Below are 19,310 nucleotides of genomic sequence, written 5' to 3'. Positions count from 1 at the left end.
TGTGATGTGGATGATAAATGTGATATGGATGATAAATATGATGTGGATGATAAATGTGATGTGGATGATAAATGTGATGTGGATGATAAATATGATGTGGATGATAAATGTGATGTGGATGATAAATATGATGTGGATGATAAATGTGATGTGGATGATAAATGTGATGTTGATGATAAATGTGATGTGGATGATAAATATGATGTGGATGATAAATGTGATGTTGATGATAAATTATGATGTTGATGATAAATGTGATGTGGATGATAAATGTGATGTTGATGATAAATGTGATGTGGATGATAAATGTGATGTGGATTATACATGTGATGTGGATGATAAATATGATGTGGATGATAAATGTGATGTTGATGATAAATTATGATGTTAATGATAAATGTGATGTGGATGATAAATGTGATGTTGATGATCAATGTGATGTGGATGATAAATGTGATGTGGATGATAAATGTGATGTTGATGATAAATATGATGTGGGTGATAAATGTGATGTTGATGATAAATGTGATGTGGATTATACATTTGATGTGGATGATAAATATGATGTGGATGATAAATGTGATGTGGATTATACATTTGATGTGGATGATAAATATGATGTGGATGATAAATGTGATGTTGATGATAAATGTGATGTGGATGATAAATGTGATGTGGATGATAAATGTGATGTGGATGATAAATATCATGTGGATGATAAATGTGATGTGGATGATAAATATGATGTGGATGATAAATGTGATGTGGATGATAAATATGATGTGGATGATAAATGTGATGTGGATGATAAATGTGATGTTGATGATAAATATGATGTGGATGATAAATATGATGTGGATGATAAATGTGATGTGGATGTGGGTAAATAGCAGATTAACTGTCTCCAGTACCAGCTACTCGTTATGACGGCTGCAGCCGGCGGCCGCTCTGAACACATTGATTGTGGGAATTAGTGTTTGCCTGCTTACTATATGCAACACTGACATAAAGGAAAAGTGTCACAAGGGAGCTCATCACCAGAGAGGAAGAGGAAAGAGTCTTAATGAGGCCGCTTGCCACTCGATAGTGGAACAGAAATAATGAAGTCACGGCAGGGTGAGGTCTGTTTAGACCAGGACGACCTGCGGTCCACTGGGAGGCCTGTGATGCAGACACTCTGCTTCCTCCCACTGTCCACCGGGACAAACCCACAGTCCTCCATCACTCCCAAACAAACAACCTGCTGCAGGAAATCCCCGAGCAGCTCTCCAAACTCATGCATGATGACAGAGGAGCAGTTCAAAGGTAAAACCATCTTGACCAGACACTTCAAGGATGAGAAAACATCCTCCTTTCTCTTAACTGTGGACAGTCATACTAAAGTAAACTGAATAAAGACGTGGAACAAGGAAGCACTGCTGCTCCTTCCTGGTCTTGTTCAAGTCATCTGAGCCTTTATGAAATAAATGACGATACATTTCCTCTAAAGTGACTGAACACGTGTTGAACACGTCTTTAGACTCTGCAGGACCATGAATGGTGTCCAGGTGACAGCATGGCCGTGTTTATTCTGAAAGCTCATCATATTCAGGATACTTTTATCCGCTAAAGTACCACAGTAGAGTACAGCGAGAACTGCTTCACTTTGCTTACTGATGTGTTTTTAAGGAGTCACACATATAATTTCTGATTGGACTGGCTACTAAAGTCTCCCTGCCAAAAATACATTCAATTCAATTCCTCTTTATTTATGTTGCTGCAAATACAGTCGTTCCACGGTACTCTTATTGGGGAAAACCAACGATTCCACCTGAGCAAGTCGAGGAGACGGAGAAAAAGAAATACTCTCCTTTTGGACCACATTTTCCACCTTTTTTTTTTTTAATCTTAAATGGGATTCCAGTTTGAATAAATCTACAAGTCTTTTAACAGCACGATGCCAATTCGAACAATTTTCCGCCCTGGAGCAAAAATCTGGAACCTTCCAGAAAGCCAAGTCCTCCGTGTGTGGCCCGGTTCTCCTGGTGGATTGTGAAGCGACAGTGCAGCTGCAGTGACGCCTCAGCCCACTCTTTAAAAACTGGACCTTCCTCGGTGAACGTGGGGAGGCGTTCGGCCTGGAGCAAAACAGACATTTTAACAATAATCACCTCTGCACTACAACAAACAAGACTTTTCTACTCTCTCTCACTAAAGGGTTCTTCTGACTGCTGACTGATTCGGCCTCGGTGGGATCCAGGAGGCTTCATGTGGCCTCTGAACGAAAATGAGTTTGACCCCCAGCCCCCCCGAAAAAAGATTTCATTCTTATCACAGTTTTAGACTTCAACAATACATATTCAACCGAAGTTCCATTCACTAAATATTCAAATTCAATATAACAAACACATTTTCGATTTGAGTTTATTTCATGGCCGAGCGCACACTGGATAAATGTTGCCTACTCAGCAATATTCCCCTCACAGCAGGAGGCTAGTTCAAATGGTCACTTCATTTCTTATCTCAAAGAAAATGTGTTGAAAGTACTTCTTCATCAGAGCAGATCGCTTCAGCAGACGATGTTCAGCAGGTCAATAAAGGAGCAGAGATTCTTATTTTATGGCAGAGGGACCGCTCCGTACGATGTTGAAGGATGTTTTCAGCCAAAAAGGCTTCAAATGTGAAGAGTGGTCCTGAACATAGAAGATCAGATTTGACCTTATTTTTTTCATATTTCCAGTAGAATAAATGTTGAATACTTAACTTTACACACCATCATGAGCGTTGCAATACAGTTTTATAGATGAAAAGATCCAGTTGAATACTGTAGTTTTCAGATGATTTATTTAAACGTAGTGTTCAGATGCGACGCATGCACATGAGGGGGGAAAGAGTAACTTCTGTCTAACAACCATCAAGTCTTTATTTTTTTTTCTTCTTCCCCTTGTCCTGTTCGGCAGCTTGGGCAAACAATATGATGTGATTGAGAACCTTCTGGAGTCAGAACAGTTTTTGGTCTTGCAACAGGAAGAGACCTGGAGACCTGGAGTCTCCTGGCATGGCTGCTGTACACGACCGGGGGGGGGGGGGGACGCTCAAAGAGAGAGAGAAGAGAAGAGAGGTTGGGGGGGGGGGGGGGGTGTTGTGCTACATATATTATTTACAGTTATCACACTGATCCAAATACTTTACAACTGTTATTAGATTAAACGGCTTGAGCAGCTCTATCTAGACAGTGACCATCAAGTCTTGAACCATACGTATGTGACATAAGTATCATGACAGGGAGAATGTGGAAAGGTTGAGGGTTGGGATGAAGAGTAGTTTTACTGGAGCTGGCTGCATCGTACATGAAGACGATCTGTTGTTCAGGAGGTGAGGTCAAATGTAGTGACAGTCGGGTTTCAAAAGAGTTTCACTTCAAACAATGTTTTCTTATTGGAGGTGTGAAAGGATCCACAGAGCTGACCCTGAGTCGCGGTTAAAGCTGCAAACCCTGCCAGGCACTGCGGTGCCACGTGTCGTCTGCTCTCCAGTAAAACATTCAGAGAAGTCCTCCGTCATCAGTATTCATGTTGCCTTTCCGCACGGTCGGCGTGTTTCTTTAATTTCACTGGCTGGGCGACATGGAGCTCCTCCACAGACAGCTGCGCAGACCCCAGAGAAATTAGTGAAAGCCCCTCTCTGCTGAGGGGAATTACTCTGCACGCAGAAATGCTTAGCTTGCATCTCCTTCTAGATTCGGCCACTTAAACAGTTCAAAAGAGGAAAGTACTGAGCATAAATCACAATCAGAGCCTCAACAGTTACCCTGTCAAGAGTCCCGCCTCCTTTATCTGTGGAGGAGCTGCACCCTGCTGGATCTGAGTCCTCCGAGGACATTTCAGGACTATCAGTCTAGGGTCAGAGCTGCTGCTGCTCTGCTGCTGCTCTGCTGCTGCTCTGCTGCTGCTCTGCTGCTGCTCTGCTGCTGCTCTGCTGCTGCTCTGCTGCTGCTCTGCTTGCTGCTCAGCTGAATTTCAACACAAGACTTTCGCTTTTCCGGCAGTTGGTTGATAGGACTCAGGACAAAAGAAGCTAAAGATTAGATTGTAGTGGCCTGCTGCTGGGACCTCACAAGACCACTGAAAAGTTGGTTCAGTTCTGATGAAAGACAGTCTTCAGTTGTCACGATAGAAGGTCATGACATGATTCAGGAATGTGCCTGAGCATCTCACAGCAGGGGGTCCTGTAGACACTGCCCCCCCCATGCGCTCCGCCAATCACTGATTGAATCACTGACTTTCGAATCCCCCCACCTTATCTAAGCCTGTAGAGAGATGCTCTTGTTCTTGCTCTGTGAACACCGGGGAGAAAGGAGCAGCATCCCACCAGGGTCAGAACTTCCTCAGAACAAGAGGCCAGAACCCAGCGTCTGATCTCTCATCAACCAGGGAAGACCAACCAGTTTCTCCACCAGTACATGAAGGAGTGAAACATTAAATATGGATGGTCATTTTATCTGTCGTCATCAAGGACCCCCTCAGGAATTTGTGTTTCTGCCGCCGATGTCCCAGAGGACCCAGCAGGGTGCAACTCGTGCTTCAGTCTAACGTGGAGTAGTAATCAACAAGGATCACCGGTACATATGAAGCAGACATCAAATCCACCCAGAACTGGCTTCACAAGAAACCAACAGGAAGTACTGGTCCCGATCCCTGCCTCTCCTGCCGTCAAGTGGAAAATGGGACGGAGCTCCCATGTGCAGACTTTGCGAACAACCTATTGGCGTCGTGGAGGACGCTCTGCAGCAGCGCTTCACTGTGACACCTCTAATCATTAAATGAGCTCTGCATGAGGGAGTACACACAGCTGTCTGTGCATCATAGAACAGCTGTGGTTGTGACGGTTATTGTGGGAGGTTCCGGCTGACTCATTTCTCTAAATCCAGACTGAAATCAGTCCCAATAAAAAAGGAAAACACTCTGCAAACTGTTCCCATTTAGCACTGATTGTTGTCAAGTACTGTAACCACTGAGTCTGAAATATATCGATTATACTTATACCTGTATCTTGTTGGCGCTCATGCTTGTCGTTTTGTTTTTTGTTTTTATTCCCAACAACCCTATTTACAGTTTTTATTTGCTCATTTATATTTAAAGTTTTAATCTTTGTATTTATAGATTTGATCAATTTGTCTTATTCTAGTTTTACTGTGCACCACAAGAGCTGGTTTTTTAATTTTGTTGCGCGTACAATGACAAGCTATTCTATTCTATTCTATTCTATTCTGTTCTATTCTATTCTATTCTATTCTATTCTAATACCATCAACAATAGAACTAAATCACAAGTAATAAAATCAACACATCTTCATAAAAATGAAGCAGCTTTGTGCAGAGCATCAGGTTTAACTGTCTATCTGAGGCCCTGTTTCCACGACAACGTTTCACGTGACAACACCTAATCCGCTAAAGAAAGAAGTGGCAGTAGCGGACACAGAGACAACGATGTAGTTAGTCTGCCGGGCCACTGGAGGGCACTGTTGCTTGATTTTGTAATGAAAGCACCCAAACGTGTGCAGAGAACAAAACACTATAAACATGAAGAAAATGGAGAGAACCGACATCCGTATGGACTGATGAGGCATCGGGTGCTATCAGGGAGAGTCTCAACTATTAAACTACTGATCTGGAAGATAAAACTAGAATATGGACCGCGGGTCGGACCACTACGGGTCGGCCATGTTGGTTTACAACTTGGTGAGCAGGAGGGAGGGAGGGGGAGAGATGCAGTAACAGGCTCCGCCTCCATCAGTCTCTGCAGGAGGGAACAGAGACTGCGAAAGAATCTTTCCACCTCGGGAGCCGAGACAGAAACTTCATGGATGCAGTGGATCAGAACACCGGTGTCGCGGACCCCCCAAACTGAAGAAAGCTTTGCGGATACACTCGTATTCGTTGTCGTGGAAACGGGCCTGAGTCCCAGTAGTTACCATGTCCTGAGTGTCTTTTAAGAAGGGGGGTGTTTGTTGTCCAGGATAGGGAAGCTGGTGGCTTCTTCACTTTGCAGTTAGCACCTCAGAGCTAACTGTGGTTGGGCTGCATTGTGCCAGACATGAAGAAGAAGAAGATGAGGAAGAAGCATTGTGATTAAGGAGCAGTCTTAGCAGCGTCCTGGCTGTTCCCTTTTGCACATCCCAGGAGGTGGTCACTGGGATCTGTGATGGGGTTTTGGCCTGCCTGTTTGGGAGAAAGGCAGAACGGGCTCTGGGAGCTGTGACCTCCCTGAATCCCGCTGCTGGGGAAACGAGGGCTGAGACCTTCCCAGCGACGAGGCTGGGCGCTGGGGGCTGGCCTCTGGTTGTGGCGGAGCGCTGACCCTCTTGGTAGGGTCAGGAGAGGTTTTGAGGGCTTCTGCGGGTCAGGCCTCTGTTAGCCGTTAGCTGTGAGCCATCCGAGGCTAACAGGCTGTGCTGCTGGATTGCAGCCTGCTTCCTCTGAAGTGTACAGAGCATCGAGAGTGAGTGAATCTCACCCAAGGCTTTGGGTGAAGCAGTCCAGAGGTGTGAATCCTGAGGAAACTAAGCAATCGGTGGCTGTCTGGGGGGGCATGGGGTCAGTCAGTCTTCAGTTATTCCTACTCAGTTAGTTTCACTTCTTTTCTTACTTTTTAAAGTAAAGGACTGTTTTCTCTTCATTCTTAAATGTTAGGGGGTTACATGCCGATGTAAAGCAGAAAGCATATTTGTTTTGTTTTGTTAAAAACAAAAGGCGGGCTGTTATGGGGAGATCACTTTATATCAGTCAGGGAGTTATGATTCTGCTCCACAGGTTTCCTGATTGATAAAAAGAGTGGACTCACCTGGACTTTCTGACAGCGTAGACGTGGGACCACTGAAGTTAGGCCGGGGGTTCAGGGACAGTGCCCTTGCTGAAGTTTTAGGCTATTAAGAGGCGTATTTGGGTTTAGGGTTACTTGCTAATCATTGCCTATTATTTTAAGAGAGAGGTTTGATGGGGCATACAAAGGTGGAGAATCCTGGGAGCTCTAACCAATCAGTGACTGGCTGAGAGACAAGGGGGGGCGTCAGTGTCCCTGAGAGAGGGTGGGGGGTGGGGGGGCTGTGGTGGCTGTAGGACCCCCTGCTGGGTCACATCTGGCAGCAGCATGGTGGGAGTCACAACTAAAAGTGTTCTTTCATTAGAATTGAACAAACTTTTCTGTGGTCTGCTGAGACCCCAACATGACCCGAAACTTCATGACCACAGTGAGGGTGGAGGTGATCCACAGTGAGGGTGGAGGTGATCCACAGTGAGAGGGGGTGATCCACAGTGAGGGTGGAGGTGATCCACAGTGAGGGTGGAGGTGATCCATAGTGAGGGTAGATGCTTTGAAGGATGTTCTTGTTCATAATAATGCTGATGCTGACAGAACTGCAGAACCATGAATTTATGGAAGCAGAACTACTCCCGTCGTCACGGTGATGAATTAATATTCCAACAGGAAACACACTCACACGGAGGAAACTCAGCCTCAGAACAGGTGGATGTAAAATGTAAAGTAAAAGAAGAGCAGTGAGGAAGCTCTGCCTGGAACCTTTCTGCTGGAATAAAGTGAAAGTGACTCCGTTTCTATTGTCCCATGAATTAATCTGCTCTAATCTCACCAAGTCGGCATTAACAAGTCAGGAATGTTCTGGCTTTGGCTGCAGCAGCAGTGTTGCTTTGAGCTGCTGGATGTGTTTGAATTCTTCATAATCTCAGAGATTAACTGCTCCTTCAGTAATCTGTAAACTGCTCTGCAGAGTTTCTCTGTGTGTGATTGGTCAAACACTGCAAGCGCCGCCAATTTCACGTGAACGCTCACACCTAGGTCTGGGTCGAACTAGTGAGTTGATAACCTGCTTGGTAGTAACGGTGATCAGGATCGTGTGTCTGGATCAGTGAACCAGGAAACAGAGAACCTGGTAATGTTTTATGACATCGTCTGTTTACGCTCTCTGATGTTTACTCTGATGTCTGTTGTTGTTTTAGTAACGCAGCCTGCTTGTGGGAAAGTATTTACAGTTTTTGCCAAACTAATTCCTTACTGTACTCGTTACTTGGAAAAAAAAAGTAATGGGATTAGAGTAACACATGACCTGTAAGCCGTTACTGCCCACCAGTGGTGATTGCACGATTGCACACGTCTGAAATGATTGGCAGCAGGATGCAGCTCCTCCTTCCTGCCATGAGTCCTGAAAGGTTCGATGAAGCAAAGACGATGACAGCCTGTTGAACCCGCCTCATTCTAATTGCCTAAACGCTGCATTTTTTAAGCGCTCAGCATAATCGATGAAAGCCCGGCTATAATGCTCCCTCTGCTTCATTGGTAGTTTATTTCTCTTCTCTCCGAAAGGTCAGATGATGAACTTTCCAATCCGATGTGCTGCGGATTTTATTGACCTTTCTCACAGAAGACTTTTCGGCTTGGAACAGCAAGAGAAGTTTGGGTGTGATTTAAGTATCACTTGGCTCCGCTGGATCCAGCCACTGTTCACAACCCTGCGTGTGCGTGCATGGCGTGTGCTGTGTGCGTGCCTGGCGTGTGCTGAGTGCATGCATGGCGTGTGCTGAGTGCGTGGAGAGCATATGTTGAGCAAGTGTAGAGCGCATGTTGAGCATACTCTTAGTACATGTTGAGCGTGTGTTGCACGTGTAATGAGCGGGAGACACAGTGCCAGACCCTGACCTCCCCACGTTCCCCGCTGCAGTGGACAATCTCATATATCTGCACCACATGACGGTTGTTTTCTCTGTTCCTCACACACGATGTTCCACACTTTGTTATTCAAATAGTTCACATGTTCTATGCTGCCTGTGTCTGGAACATTTGTGCTCTTTTGCTTTAGATCAGAAGTTTGGTCTTTGAATTGCCGCTGCCCTAACCTTGACTCTGTCCTGTGTGTCGTCCCAGAGGTTTGTGGGGAACGTGAACTCGGAGGCGGTGGTCCACAACAAGCTGTCCCACTCAGTGCGAACTCGCTTCCTGCGCTTCGTCCCTCTGGAGTGGAACCCCAGTGGCTGGCTGGGCGTCCGGCTGGAGGTGTACGGCTGCTCCTTCAGTGAGTGACTCGCCACTGCACTTCACATCACACTGAGAGAGAGAACATGGAGTCTGGATCCAAAGTGACTCTGTAGGGACTCCAGTGACTCTATAGAGACTGTAGTGACTCTGTAGAGACTGAAGGGACTCTGTAGTGACTCTGTAGAGTCTGTAGTGACTAGTGACTTTGTACTGACTCTGTATTGGCTGTAATGACTCTGTAGTGACTTTGTAGGGACTCTGTAGGGACTGTAGTAACTCTGTAGGGACTCTTGTGACTCTGTAGTGACTCTGTTGACTCTTTAGTGACACCATAGTGACTCTTTAGTTAATGACTTTGTAGTGACTCTGTAGTGACTCTCGAGAATCTAGTGACTCTATAGAGACTCTGTAGTGACTGTAGTTACTCTGTATTTACCCTGTATTGACTCTAGTGACTCTGTAAAGACTATGTCGTGACTCTGTAGTGACTCTGTAGTGACTCTAGTGAATCTAGTGACTCTATAGAGACTCTGTGGTGACTATCTAGTGACTGTAGTGACTCTCTAGTGACTCTCTAGTGACTCTGTATTGACTCTAGTGACTTTGTAAAGACTCTGTAGTGACTCTGCAATGACTGTAGTGACTGTAGTGACTCTAGTGACGCTGTAGAGACTCTTAAGTGACTCTGTAGTGACTCTAGTGATTCTGTAGAGACTCCGTCGAGACTCTGTAGAGACTGTAGGGACTCTATAGTGACTTTAGTGACTCTGTAGTGACTATATAGAGACTGTAGTGACTCTATAGACACTATGGAGACTGTAGTGACTCTGTAGTGACTATATAGAGACTGTAGTGACTCTATAGACACTATGGAGACTGTAGTGACTCTGGTGACTCTTTAGTGAATCTGGTGACTCTAGCGTCTCTGTTGTAACTCTAGTGACTCTGTCGTGACTCTGCAGTGACTCTAGTGACTCTGTAGTGACTCTAGTGACTCTATAGAGACTCTGTAGGGACTCTGTATGGACTCTATAGAGACTGTAGGGTCTCTGTAGTGACTCTAGTGACTCTGTATAGACTCTGTATTGACTCTATAGAGACTGTAGGGACTATATAGAGACTGTAAAGACTCTATTGACTCTGTTGTGACTGTGGTGACTCGAGTGACTCTGGTGACTCTAGTGTCTCTGTAGTCACTCTGTAGTGGCTGTAGTCACTGTGTGGTGACTCTGTAGTGACTTTAGTGACACTGTAAAGACGCTGTAGTGACTCTGTAATGACTCTTTAGTGACTCTGCAGTGACTGCAGTGACTCTAGTGACTCTGTAGTGACTCTGTAGAGACTCTTGTGACTCTGTAGAGACTATATAGTGACTCTGTAGAGATTGTAGTGACTCTATAGTGACTCTGTAGAGACTATGTAGTGACTCTGTAGAGATTGTAGTGACTCTGCAGACATGCTTCTAGAAACATGATGTGTCCTGGTTGTTCTCATGTTGAACCTGGTTGTTGTCATGTTAAACCTGGTTGTTCTAACGTTGAACCTGAGAGATTTCACGTTAAACCAGGGTGTGCTCATGTTGAACTTTATTGTTCTCATGTTTAACCTTGTTGTTCTCATGTCGAACCTGGTTGTTTTCACATTGAACCTGGTAGTTCTCAGTTGAACCTGGTTGTTCGCACATTGAACCTGTTTCAGCTGCATTTCCCAGCATGGTGTCTTCCAATGAGGTGAATGTGTTTGTCTTACAGAATCGGACGTTGCGGACTTTGATGGCAGAAGCTCTCTGCTGTACCGGTTCAACCAGAAGTCCATGTCCACGGTGAAGGACGTCGTCTCTCTGCGCTTCAAGAGTCGCCAGGCGGAGGGGGTCTTACTGCACGGGGAGGGACAGCGGGGGGACTACATCACCCTGGAGCTGCACCGGGGGAAACTGGCCCTGTACCTCAACCTGGGTGAGTCTCCAGCTCCACACTGAACCAGACCAACAGGAGGAGACTCTCTACAGAACCAGACCAACAGGAGGAGACTCTCTGCAGAACCACACTCAGAGGAGGAGACTCTCTGCAGAACCAGACTCAGAGGAGGAGACTCTCTGAAGAACCAGAGTTAAAGGAGACCTTCTGCAGAACCAGACTCAGTGGAGGAGACTTTCTGCAGAACCAGACTCAGTGGAAGAGATTTTCTGCAGAACCAGACTCAGTGGAGGAGACTTCTGCAGAACCAGACTCAGTGGAAGAGACTTTCTGCAGAAACAGACTCAGAGGAGGAGACTCTCTGCAGAACCAGAGTTAAAGGAGACTTTCTGCAGAACCAGACTCAGAGGAGGAGACTCTCCACAGAACCAGCGAGAGGAGGAGACTATCTGCAGAACCAGAGTTAAAGGAGACTTTCTGCAGAACCAGACTCAGTGGAAGAGACTTTCTGCAGAACCAGACTCAGAGGAGGAGACTCTCTGCAGAAGGAGACTGAGAGGAGGAGATTTTCTGCAGAACCAGACTCAGTGGAGGAGACTTCTGCAGAACCAGACTCAGTGGAAGAGACTTTCTGCAGAAACAGACTCAGAGGAGGAGACTCTCTGCAGAACCAGAGTTAAAGGAGACTTTCTGCAGAACCAGACTCAGAGGAGGAGACTCTCCACAGAACCAGCGAGAGGAGGAGACTATCTGCAGAACCAGAGTTAAAGGAGACTTTCTGCAGAACCAGACTCAGAGGAGGAGACTCTCTGCAGAACCAGAGTTAAAGGAGACTTTCTGCAGAACCAGACTCAGAGGAGGAGACTCTCTGCAGAACCAGCGAGAGGAGGAGACTATCTGCAGAACCAGAGTTAAACGAGACTTTCTGTAGAGCCAGACTCAGAGGAGGAGACTTTCTGCAGAACCAGACTCAGAGGAGGAGACTCTCTGCAGAACCAGTCAGAGGAGACTTTCTGCAAAATCAGACTCAGAGGAGGAGACTCTCTGCAGAACCAGAGTTAAAGGAGCCTTTCTGCAGAACCAGACTCATACTGTCTGCAGAACCAGACTAAGAGGAAAAGACTTTCTGCAGAACCAGAGTCAGAGGAGGACACTTTCTGCAGAACCAGAGTTAAAGGAGACTTTTTGTGGAACCAGACTCAGTGGAGGAGACTTTCTGCTAAACCAGACTCAGAGGAGGAGACTCTCTGCAGAACCAGACTCAGTGGAAGAGACTTTCTGCAAACCAGACTCAGAAGAGGAGAGTCTCTGCAGAAGGAGACTCAGAAGAGGAGACTCTCTGCAGAACCAGAGTTAAAGGAGACTCTCTGCAGAACCAGAGTTAAAGGAGACTTTCTGTAGAGCCAGACTCAGAGGAGGAGACTCTTTGCAGAACCAGAGTTAAAGGAGACTTTCTGCAGAACCAGACTCAGAGGAGGAGACTCTCTGCAGAACCAGACTCAGTGGAAGAGACTTTCTGCAGAACCAGACTCAGAGGAGGAGAGTCTCTGCAGAACCAGAGTCAGAGGAGGAGACTCTCTGCAGAACCAGAGATAAAGGAGACTTTCTGCAGAACAAGACTCAGTGGAAGAGACTTTCTGCAGAACCAGACTCAGACTTTCTGCAGAACCAGACTAAGTGGAAGAGACTTTCTGCAGAGCCAGACTCAGAGGAGTTGACTTTCTGCAGAACCAGACTCAGAGGAGGAGGCTTTCTGCAGTACCAGAGTCAGTGGAGGAAACTTTCTGCAGAACCAGAGTCAGAGGAGGAGACTCTCTGCAGAACAGTAAAATGTAGTTATAACCCTCCTCTCTAGCAGTAAAATGCTCTATCAAAACAAAATGAGGTATTCCAGAGATTTTACACGTGTCATTTATATAAAGAATAAATAGTTTAGGTCCCAGCACAGACCCCTGGGGGACACCACAGACAACGTCCAAGCATGACGACCGAAAATCCCCCATTGCTGTCTGTTGCTTAGAAAACTTTTCATCCACTGGAGAACCACACCCCTGATACCATAACGCTCCAGCTTATTGACTAAAATGCCATGATCTAAAAGAATAATGATAATCATTTCTTTTTGTCTGTGGAGCTGCTGAGTTCTTCCATTGAGTGGATTAATGCCATTGAGGTGGAGCTTCGTGATCTGAGCTTCAACGTGAGGAATCCCTAATCCCTTCACATACAGGACAGGCTCTCAGGACATCCTTCCTTACTGTGAATATCAGACACACTTTAACTTTCCACTCCAACTCACTTGTGTCTGGATGTTCAGTCAGAGAGCAGCAGTGACCGCAGGTCAGTTCAGTGGTTCAGCTCACCAGCTGGTCACCCTACTGCTAAAACACTTTAGCAGTGCAGCTTCAGATGAGGGAACGATGAATAACATGAATACTAATTCACTGCCTATCTGGCTTCAGATTGTTTACGTCAAACCTGCAGTAAACGTGGGCAGACAGCTTCACTCCTCTGAAATAAGGGAGAACGTTGGAAACATCTGTACTTACCGGTTAGTTTCCTCTCATTTGACTTCTCGGGCTCAGCTGAAACCAAAGTGTGACAGCTCTGCTGCAGAAAGAACTTTCCGGGGCAGTTAATGGGTGTGTGACAGCTGCATCATGTCAGTCCTTATGGATTTAGGAAGGTGTTGAATATAAGAAGCTTTAAACATGATTCTGCGTGGGAAAAAAACTGGCGCACTAACAGAATTTTCTGCTAAATCGAAGTAGGAGATCAGAAACACGATTTTACTATCAGTACTAAAACACACTTACTGTTTTGGCACAAATGGAGGAAAATAAGTGGGCCTGACAGGCGCTGTGGGCTGTTTCAGTTCATGTCACTTGGGATTTATTTCTCCAGTAACAGCTTCTAATGGGCAATAAAAGAGTCAAAATGTTTGCAAAAAGGCTCTGGAAGTGATCCTGCCACCACAGAAGAAGACACAGTCAGTGTGTGCTGTCGTGCAGCCTCGGGTGCAAACATCTTTTTGATGTGATTGCAGATTTGGTTCATAAACAGCTTCTTGTGTATTGTTCAGAGACACTTGAATGTACCCAAAGATAAAGCAGCTGTTCAGCTGTAACTTTTCATCAGCGGCCATTAAACAGACCAGAATGAGAGCTGCAGTCGGACCCATCTGCCAGCCGGCGCCGCACAGCTGCACCGATGTTGGTCCAGGTGGAGCTGCTGAGGAATTTGAAGAATCATCGGAATTCCTGCTTCCTGTGCGAGGAGGCCAGCACTCCGCCCTCATAGTGAGAAGACTGTCCGTTGAAGTCCAGGCCAGGTGGAGCGTTTGCATGCTCTTACTGTGCTCACATGGGTTTTCTACAAGAATTCCCACGGTCTTAAAGCTGGAGTCGGATTGGTGACTTGAAATTGCTCGTAGGTGTGAGGATCTGTCTGTGTTTGTCTTGTGATCAAACCGGTGACCAGCTCAGGGTTTAATGTAGCTTTGGACGAGGCGGTTCGATGGATGAAATTGACAGAACGTCCCTCTACTAAGCTGTCCTCCACCTCTCAGCGCTCCACCCATTGCCTCCGTGATGACTGCAAGCAGACCAACATGGAAGCACTGCTTCAGGATCGTTCTGATTTAAATGGTTGTGCCTGATGTCACTCTCCAAATTGTTCTTAGAAAACCACTCGCAAACAGAAATCACAATGAAAGCACAATCTGTTTCTGTGAGTTGTCTTTGTACAGGATCATAGTAAATCAGAACCATTGATTCCAAAATATTAATACTCTGAAAAATGTCTTTACTTCAGTCGTTCCCAAAATGTGGTGTGAGGTTTGAAAAGTCCATAAAGCCAAGCAGACCTGTAGTACTGCTGTTACCTGTACGTTAAAGATCCTTTGGTCTTGATTGGGATCTCGGTAGGAGTCGGTGTGTTTGGCTCCACTGTGATGTTCTGGAACACAGGAACGACAAAGTGTGCCGCTTTGAGCTGCTGAGTTGATAAAGAGTTGTGTGGCGAAGGCTGAATGAGAGGGGGTTTTGGTGGTTGGATAAAGAGTTCTTCTCTCTGCTCTTGTCTCCACCAGATGACACCAGGCTGAGGTTCAGCAGCAGCCGCGTAGCCGTCACCGTGGGCAGTCTGCTGGACGACCAGCACTGGCACTCTGTCCTTATCGAGCGCTTTAACAAGCAGGTCAACCTCACCGTGGACTCCCACACACAGCACTTCCAAACCAAGGGAGAAGGAGACTCGCTGGAGGTCGACTACGAGGTCAGTCTCTCCTGACAACCGCTCACACTGATGACTTGTTCTGTAGCCTGCTTGTTATCCAGCATGACACCGAGGTGCAGGGATTTTTTTAACCTCCAGTCATTCGTGGCTATGAAAGAATTGGTCTCATTCAGGCTCCTTTACGCACTTTAAAGTGGCTAATTCAGCTCGGCCACTTGCGAGACTCTGCCGCATGAATCGTCTTTACAAGTTAACTGCTTTAATGATGAAGAGTCAAAGAACGTGTGTGAATATATAATGCCAGGGAGAGAAGTCAACTAGGAATTCACATGGTTTTCAGAAGCATCCAGTCACAGATCTTTACAATGTGTGAGCCTTAAGGAGAAGACTGAAGATGAAGATCAGCACTTTAAATGAGCTTGCTCTCACGTTCTGGATGACTTTGGAGGGAAAATAGGCTAAATTCTGACATATATGTGACCATAGCAGGCCGTGAACTGCACCAAGTACACCAGTAATCACAATTCTCATACATGTGCAACCAAAGCACAACTCTCCTCTTCTAACCATGTGATCAGTTTTCACACTGCAGATAAATTGGATTAAAAAAAAAAACATTTTATGATGACCACTTCAAAGGAAAGACTTGATGAAAATTCTTCATTACAGAGTTGAAATAGTACAATTTAGAAAGCATATGATAATGACTAAAAACTACAAATACTACTAACCCAAACTCCCTACTGCACATGGGGGAGTAGCAGTGGAGGTGGTCTTCAGCTTCAGGTACCTGGAGCTGCAGCACTTCCTGTGTGGACAGGAAGCTGAGCAGTTTGTACACGGTTCCTCGACCCCTGTGGCAAAGAGCAAAGGTTGCAGTCTTCCCTCCACCACCAGAGGGAGCTGAAGGTTGCAGTTTTCCCTCCACCACCAGAGGGAGCTGAAGGTTACAGTCTGCCCTCCACCACCAGAGGGAGCTGAAGGTTGCAGTCGTTCTAATCATAGTTCCCATCAGTTTTGTAAAGCTAGGGGGCGCTATAGTTGTATTCACAAAATCAGAAGTTGTCAAAGTGTCGAGTTTCATCGTGCAGGCTTAAAAAGTTCACTGCCTTCGACCACAGCAATAAGTGGTCAAAACGCAGACATTGTGCCATCTGCATTATTCTTCACATGCTTATGATCCATCTCTGAACACAATAGTATTGCAATATCTACTGACAACTTAGCACCAACTAGAGGCTAAAGGAAATATGAAATTGGAGCTGTACTAACAATAGGAACCAGAAATGTGGTGGGGCGGTTGGTGGAGGAAACTCTTTCTATTGTGCTGGATGTGTCAGCCTGCTTTAGCAGACCAGCCAGGAAGCTCCTGGCTCTTCATTGGACGTCTCATGTTGAGACTACAGGAGGTCCGCTACTTCACTGACTTACTGAGTGACCAGAGCATTGGCCACTTTCACCACAGAGGCTCCTCTGACACTTTGTGGTTGATTTCCTGTCGTTCGGCACCAGCATGCGACATTCTGGCTGGTTCATCCACTCTACCAGCTGAGTGGTGAACAACCCCGGCCAGCTCAGTTGGTAGAGCATGAGACTCTCAAGGTAGAGGGTTCACGTCCCACGCCGGGCGCCACCTTCCCGTGGGCTCACCACCTGCAGGAAGGTTCTTAATGGGTGCAATGTGATCTGGGTGACGGTGCTCAGACTGCCACCCCCACCACCCGGAAACGGATAAGAGGGAGAAAATGGATGGATGGATGGATGGATGGATGGACAAGAAGCCCTCTGTCTTTTTTGCCTTTATGAAAATGGAATCAGTGCTGGTTGAAAACACAGCGCTGATGGACAAAAACTGGCCTGTCCTCAATAGAAAACCAACTCAGTCATTTAGTTTAAGCAATTTAGAGCTGTTTGGAATTTGAATTACTGCTATTAATGTAGTTTTCACCCTCCACTCCTTCACTTTATCGCTCTACCGTAAAGAGCCTGTTTGAAACGTGGTCAGTGGTGAACACGACAAAGAAGCTTTGTGAAAGAGTCTCAGCCTGTTCCACACAGTTTATTGGTACAAATTATATGAGCCCTTTCATTAGTCTGATAAGAATCAGGTCGTTAGTCAGAGAAAACTGATTTTCTGAATGTTGAAGCTGAACGCTGCTCACAGCGTTTGTCTTTCTTACTCCTGATGGAGGCATGCAGACGTCTTAGTGCTCACCTCCTGGCTGTCGTTAAGCTCAGCTTCAACCAGCCCATCACCCAGTGACCTCCAGAGTCCTCACTCACTGGTACCCAGGTAAAACCAGCCCATCACCCAGTGACCTCCAGAGTCCACACTCACTAGTACCCAGGTAAAACCAGCCCATCACCCAGTGACCTCCAGAGTCCACACTCACTGGTACCCAGGTAAAACCAGCCCATCACCCAGTGACCTCCAGAGTCCTCACTCACTGGTACCCAGGTAAAACCAGCCCGTCACCCAGTGACCTCCAGAGTCCACACTCACTAGTACCCAGGTAAAACCAGCCCATCACCCAGTGACCTCCAGAGTCCACACTCACTGGTACCCAGGTAAAACCAGTCCATCACCCAGTGACCTCCAGAGTCCACACTCACTGGTACCCAGGTAAAACCAGTCCATCACCCAGTGACCTCCAGAGTCCACACTCACTGGTACCCAGGTAAAACCAGCCCATCACTCAGTGACCTCAGTGACCTTTTCATCAAACTAAAATGAATAATTGCTGACAACATCAGTTTTAAGAGTTTATCCTTGATACATGTTTTATCTGTTCTATCCATTGCAGTTGTTTGTGCAGGTTTAGACACTGACGGGCACATACACAGTAAGAAGCCTGACATCACCAGAAGGAACTCCAGGGACTCAGGGAGCAGTTGTTAAGATTAGAAGCTTGTAAAGAACACCTGTGTGGGACCTTTTTCTATGTTTTAATGGCCTCGCAGACCAAGATTTCCTGCAACGCTGCCTCCTCCATCACAGTTGCACACCTTAAAGCAGACATATCCATGTTTGTATGTCAAGCGTATGAGTCATCGACATATTTGCAGATGATTGGTTAAAGCTGCTTGCAGCCAGTACAGGTGCAAAGGGGCTGTGGAGTCATGTTACAGACCCCTGATCTGTAAGAGCAGTTTGGAGTCTGTGCTTTTACTGGAAGAGACCAAGCCCATATCCACATCCTCCCTGCACACTCCTTTCAAATTTAGTGTTCTTTCTTTTTATTCACTTGGAGTTTCTCTTGCCTGAAAGCCCATGTTTGCATGTTTTATTTGAACAGTGTTCTACTGTACGGTCCGTCACGTGGGAGGTTTCAAGCTTAAAAGTGGTTGCGTTGTGTTTTCTGCTCTCAGCTGAGCTTCGGAGGAATCCCACTACCTGGAAAACCAGGGACCTTCCTGAGGAAGAATTTCCACGGCTGCATCGAGAACCTCAACTTCAACGGCGTCCACATCATCGACCTGGCGAAGAGACGCAAGCCACAGATTTACAGCGTGGTCAGTTTGGTCACTTTGTCTTTGCTCATTTAATCTGCTGCATCTCAGATCTACTCGGAGAATTAGTGTGAAACTTAACGTCACTGGAACTTGTTGCTTCCAATTATATCTCAAAAGGATTTGGTGACACTTGTGGTTACCATGGAAACATGTTAGAGGATTATTTAAGAGGCAGCAGCAGCCAGTTTGAGATTCATCAAGAACAGCTAATTGTTTTAATAAAGAAATGAGACTGTGAAGACCTCGATGACAAGCAGGTCATGGTTTTCAAGATTTCTTCCTCAAGATGAGAGATTTCATTATTTTAGACATGGAAGACATTTAACTAAGAGCATGTGATGGTTTAAAATGGTGGATAACTGTGGGGTTTTCATTTTTAATTCAACACTTCAGTATTTTAATCAATATAAGAAAACTATGACTAGAAGACTTCCTGAAGTCTCTCTGTCATCCTAAATCCTAACTAAGCCATTATCATTATTCTAATTCTGTGTAAGTCACAGCTAATCCATATAATTATAGTTTATGGATATTTTGAATGTGTAAATGCTTTTGGCAGCATTAGTAACCACCAAACACACACAGTCACAGTCAGTGATTCCCTCCACACACACTCAGT

At 45.8% G+C, this 19,310-nt stretch overlaps 1 protein-coding gene across 1 annotated transcript in view; it reads left to right on the top strand.

Annotated features, from left to right (window-relative positions):
- The window catches only part of LOC308119737 (contactin-associated protein-like 5), a gene marked incomplete at its 3' end in the record, with an annotated part of 169,874 nt that overhangs the window by 57,253 nt on the left and 93,311 nt on the right, over nt 1-19,310 (top strand). Inside the window, exons 4-7 of the mRNA XM_080479887.1 lie at nt 8,916-9,063; nt 10,778-10,981; nt 15,033-15,217; nt 18,548-18,691. Coding sequence (XP_080336013.1) covers nt 8,916-9,063; nt 10,778-10,981; nt 15,033-15,217; nt 18,548-18,691 — 681 coding nt within the window. The remainder of the gene's footprint in view (nt 1-8,915; nt 9,064-10,777; nt 10,982-15,032; nt 15,218-18,547; nt 18,692-19,310) is intronic.

This window comes from Lipophrys pholis (assembly GCF_963383615.2).
Source record: "Lipophrys pholis genome assembly, chromosome: 14".
Classification (NCBI taxonomy): domain Eukaryota; kingdom Metazoa; phylum Chordata; class Actinopteri; order Blenniiformes; family Blenniidae; genus Lipophrys; species Lipophrys pholis.
The sequence above is the reverse complement of the archived record's forward strand: the minus strand, read 5'-3'. Positions and strand labels throughout refer to the sequence as shown.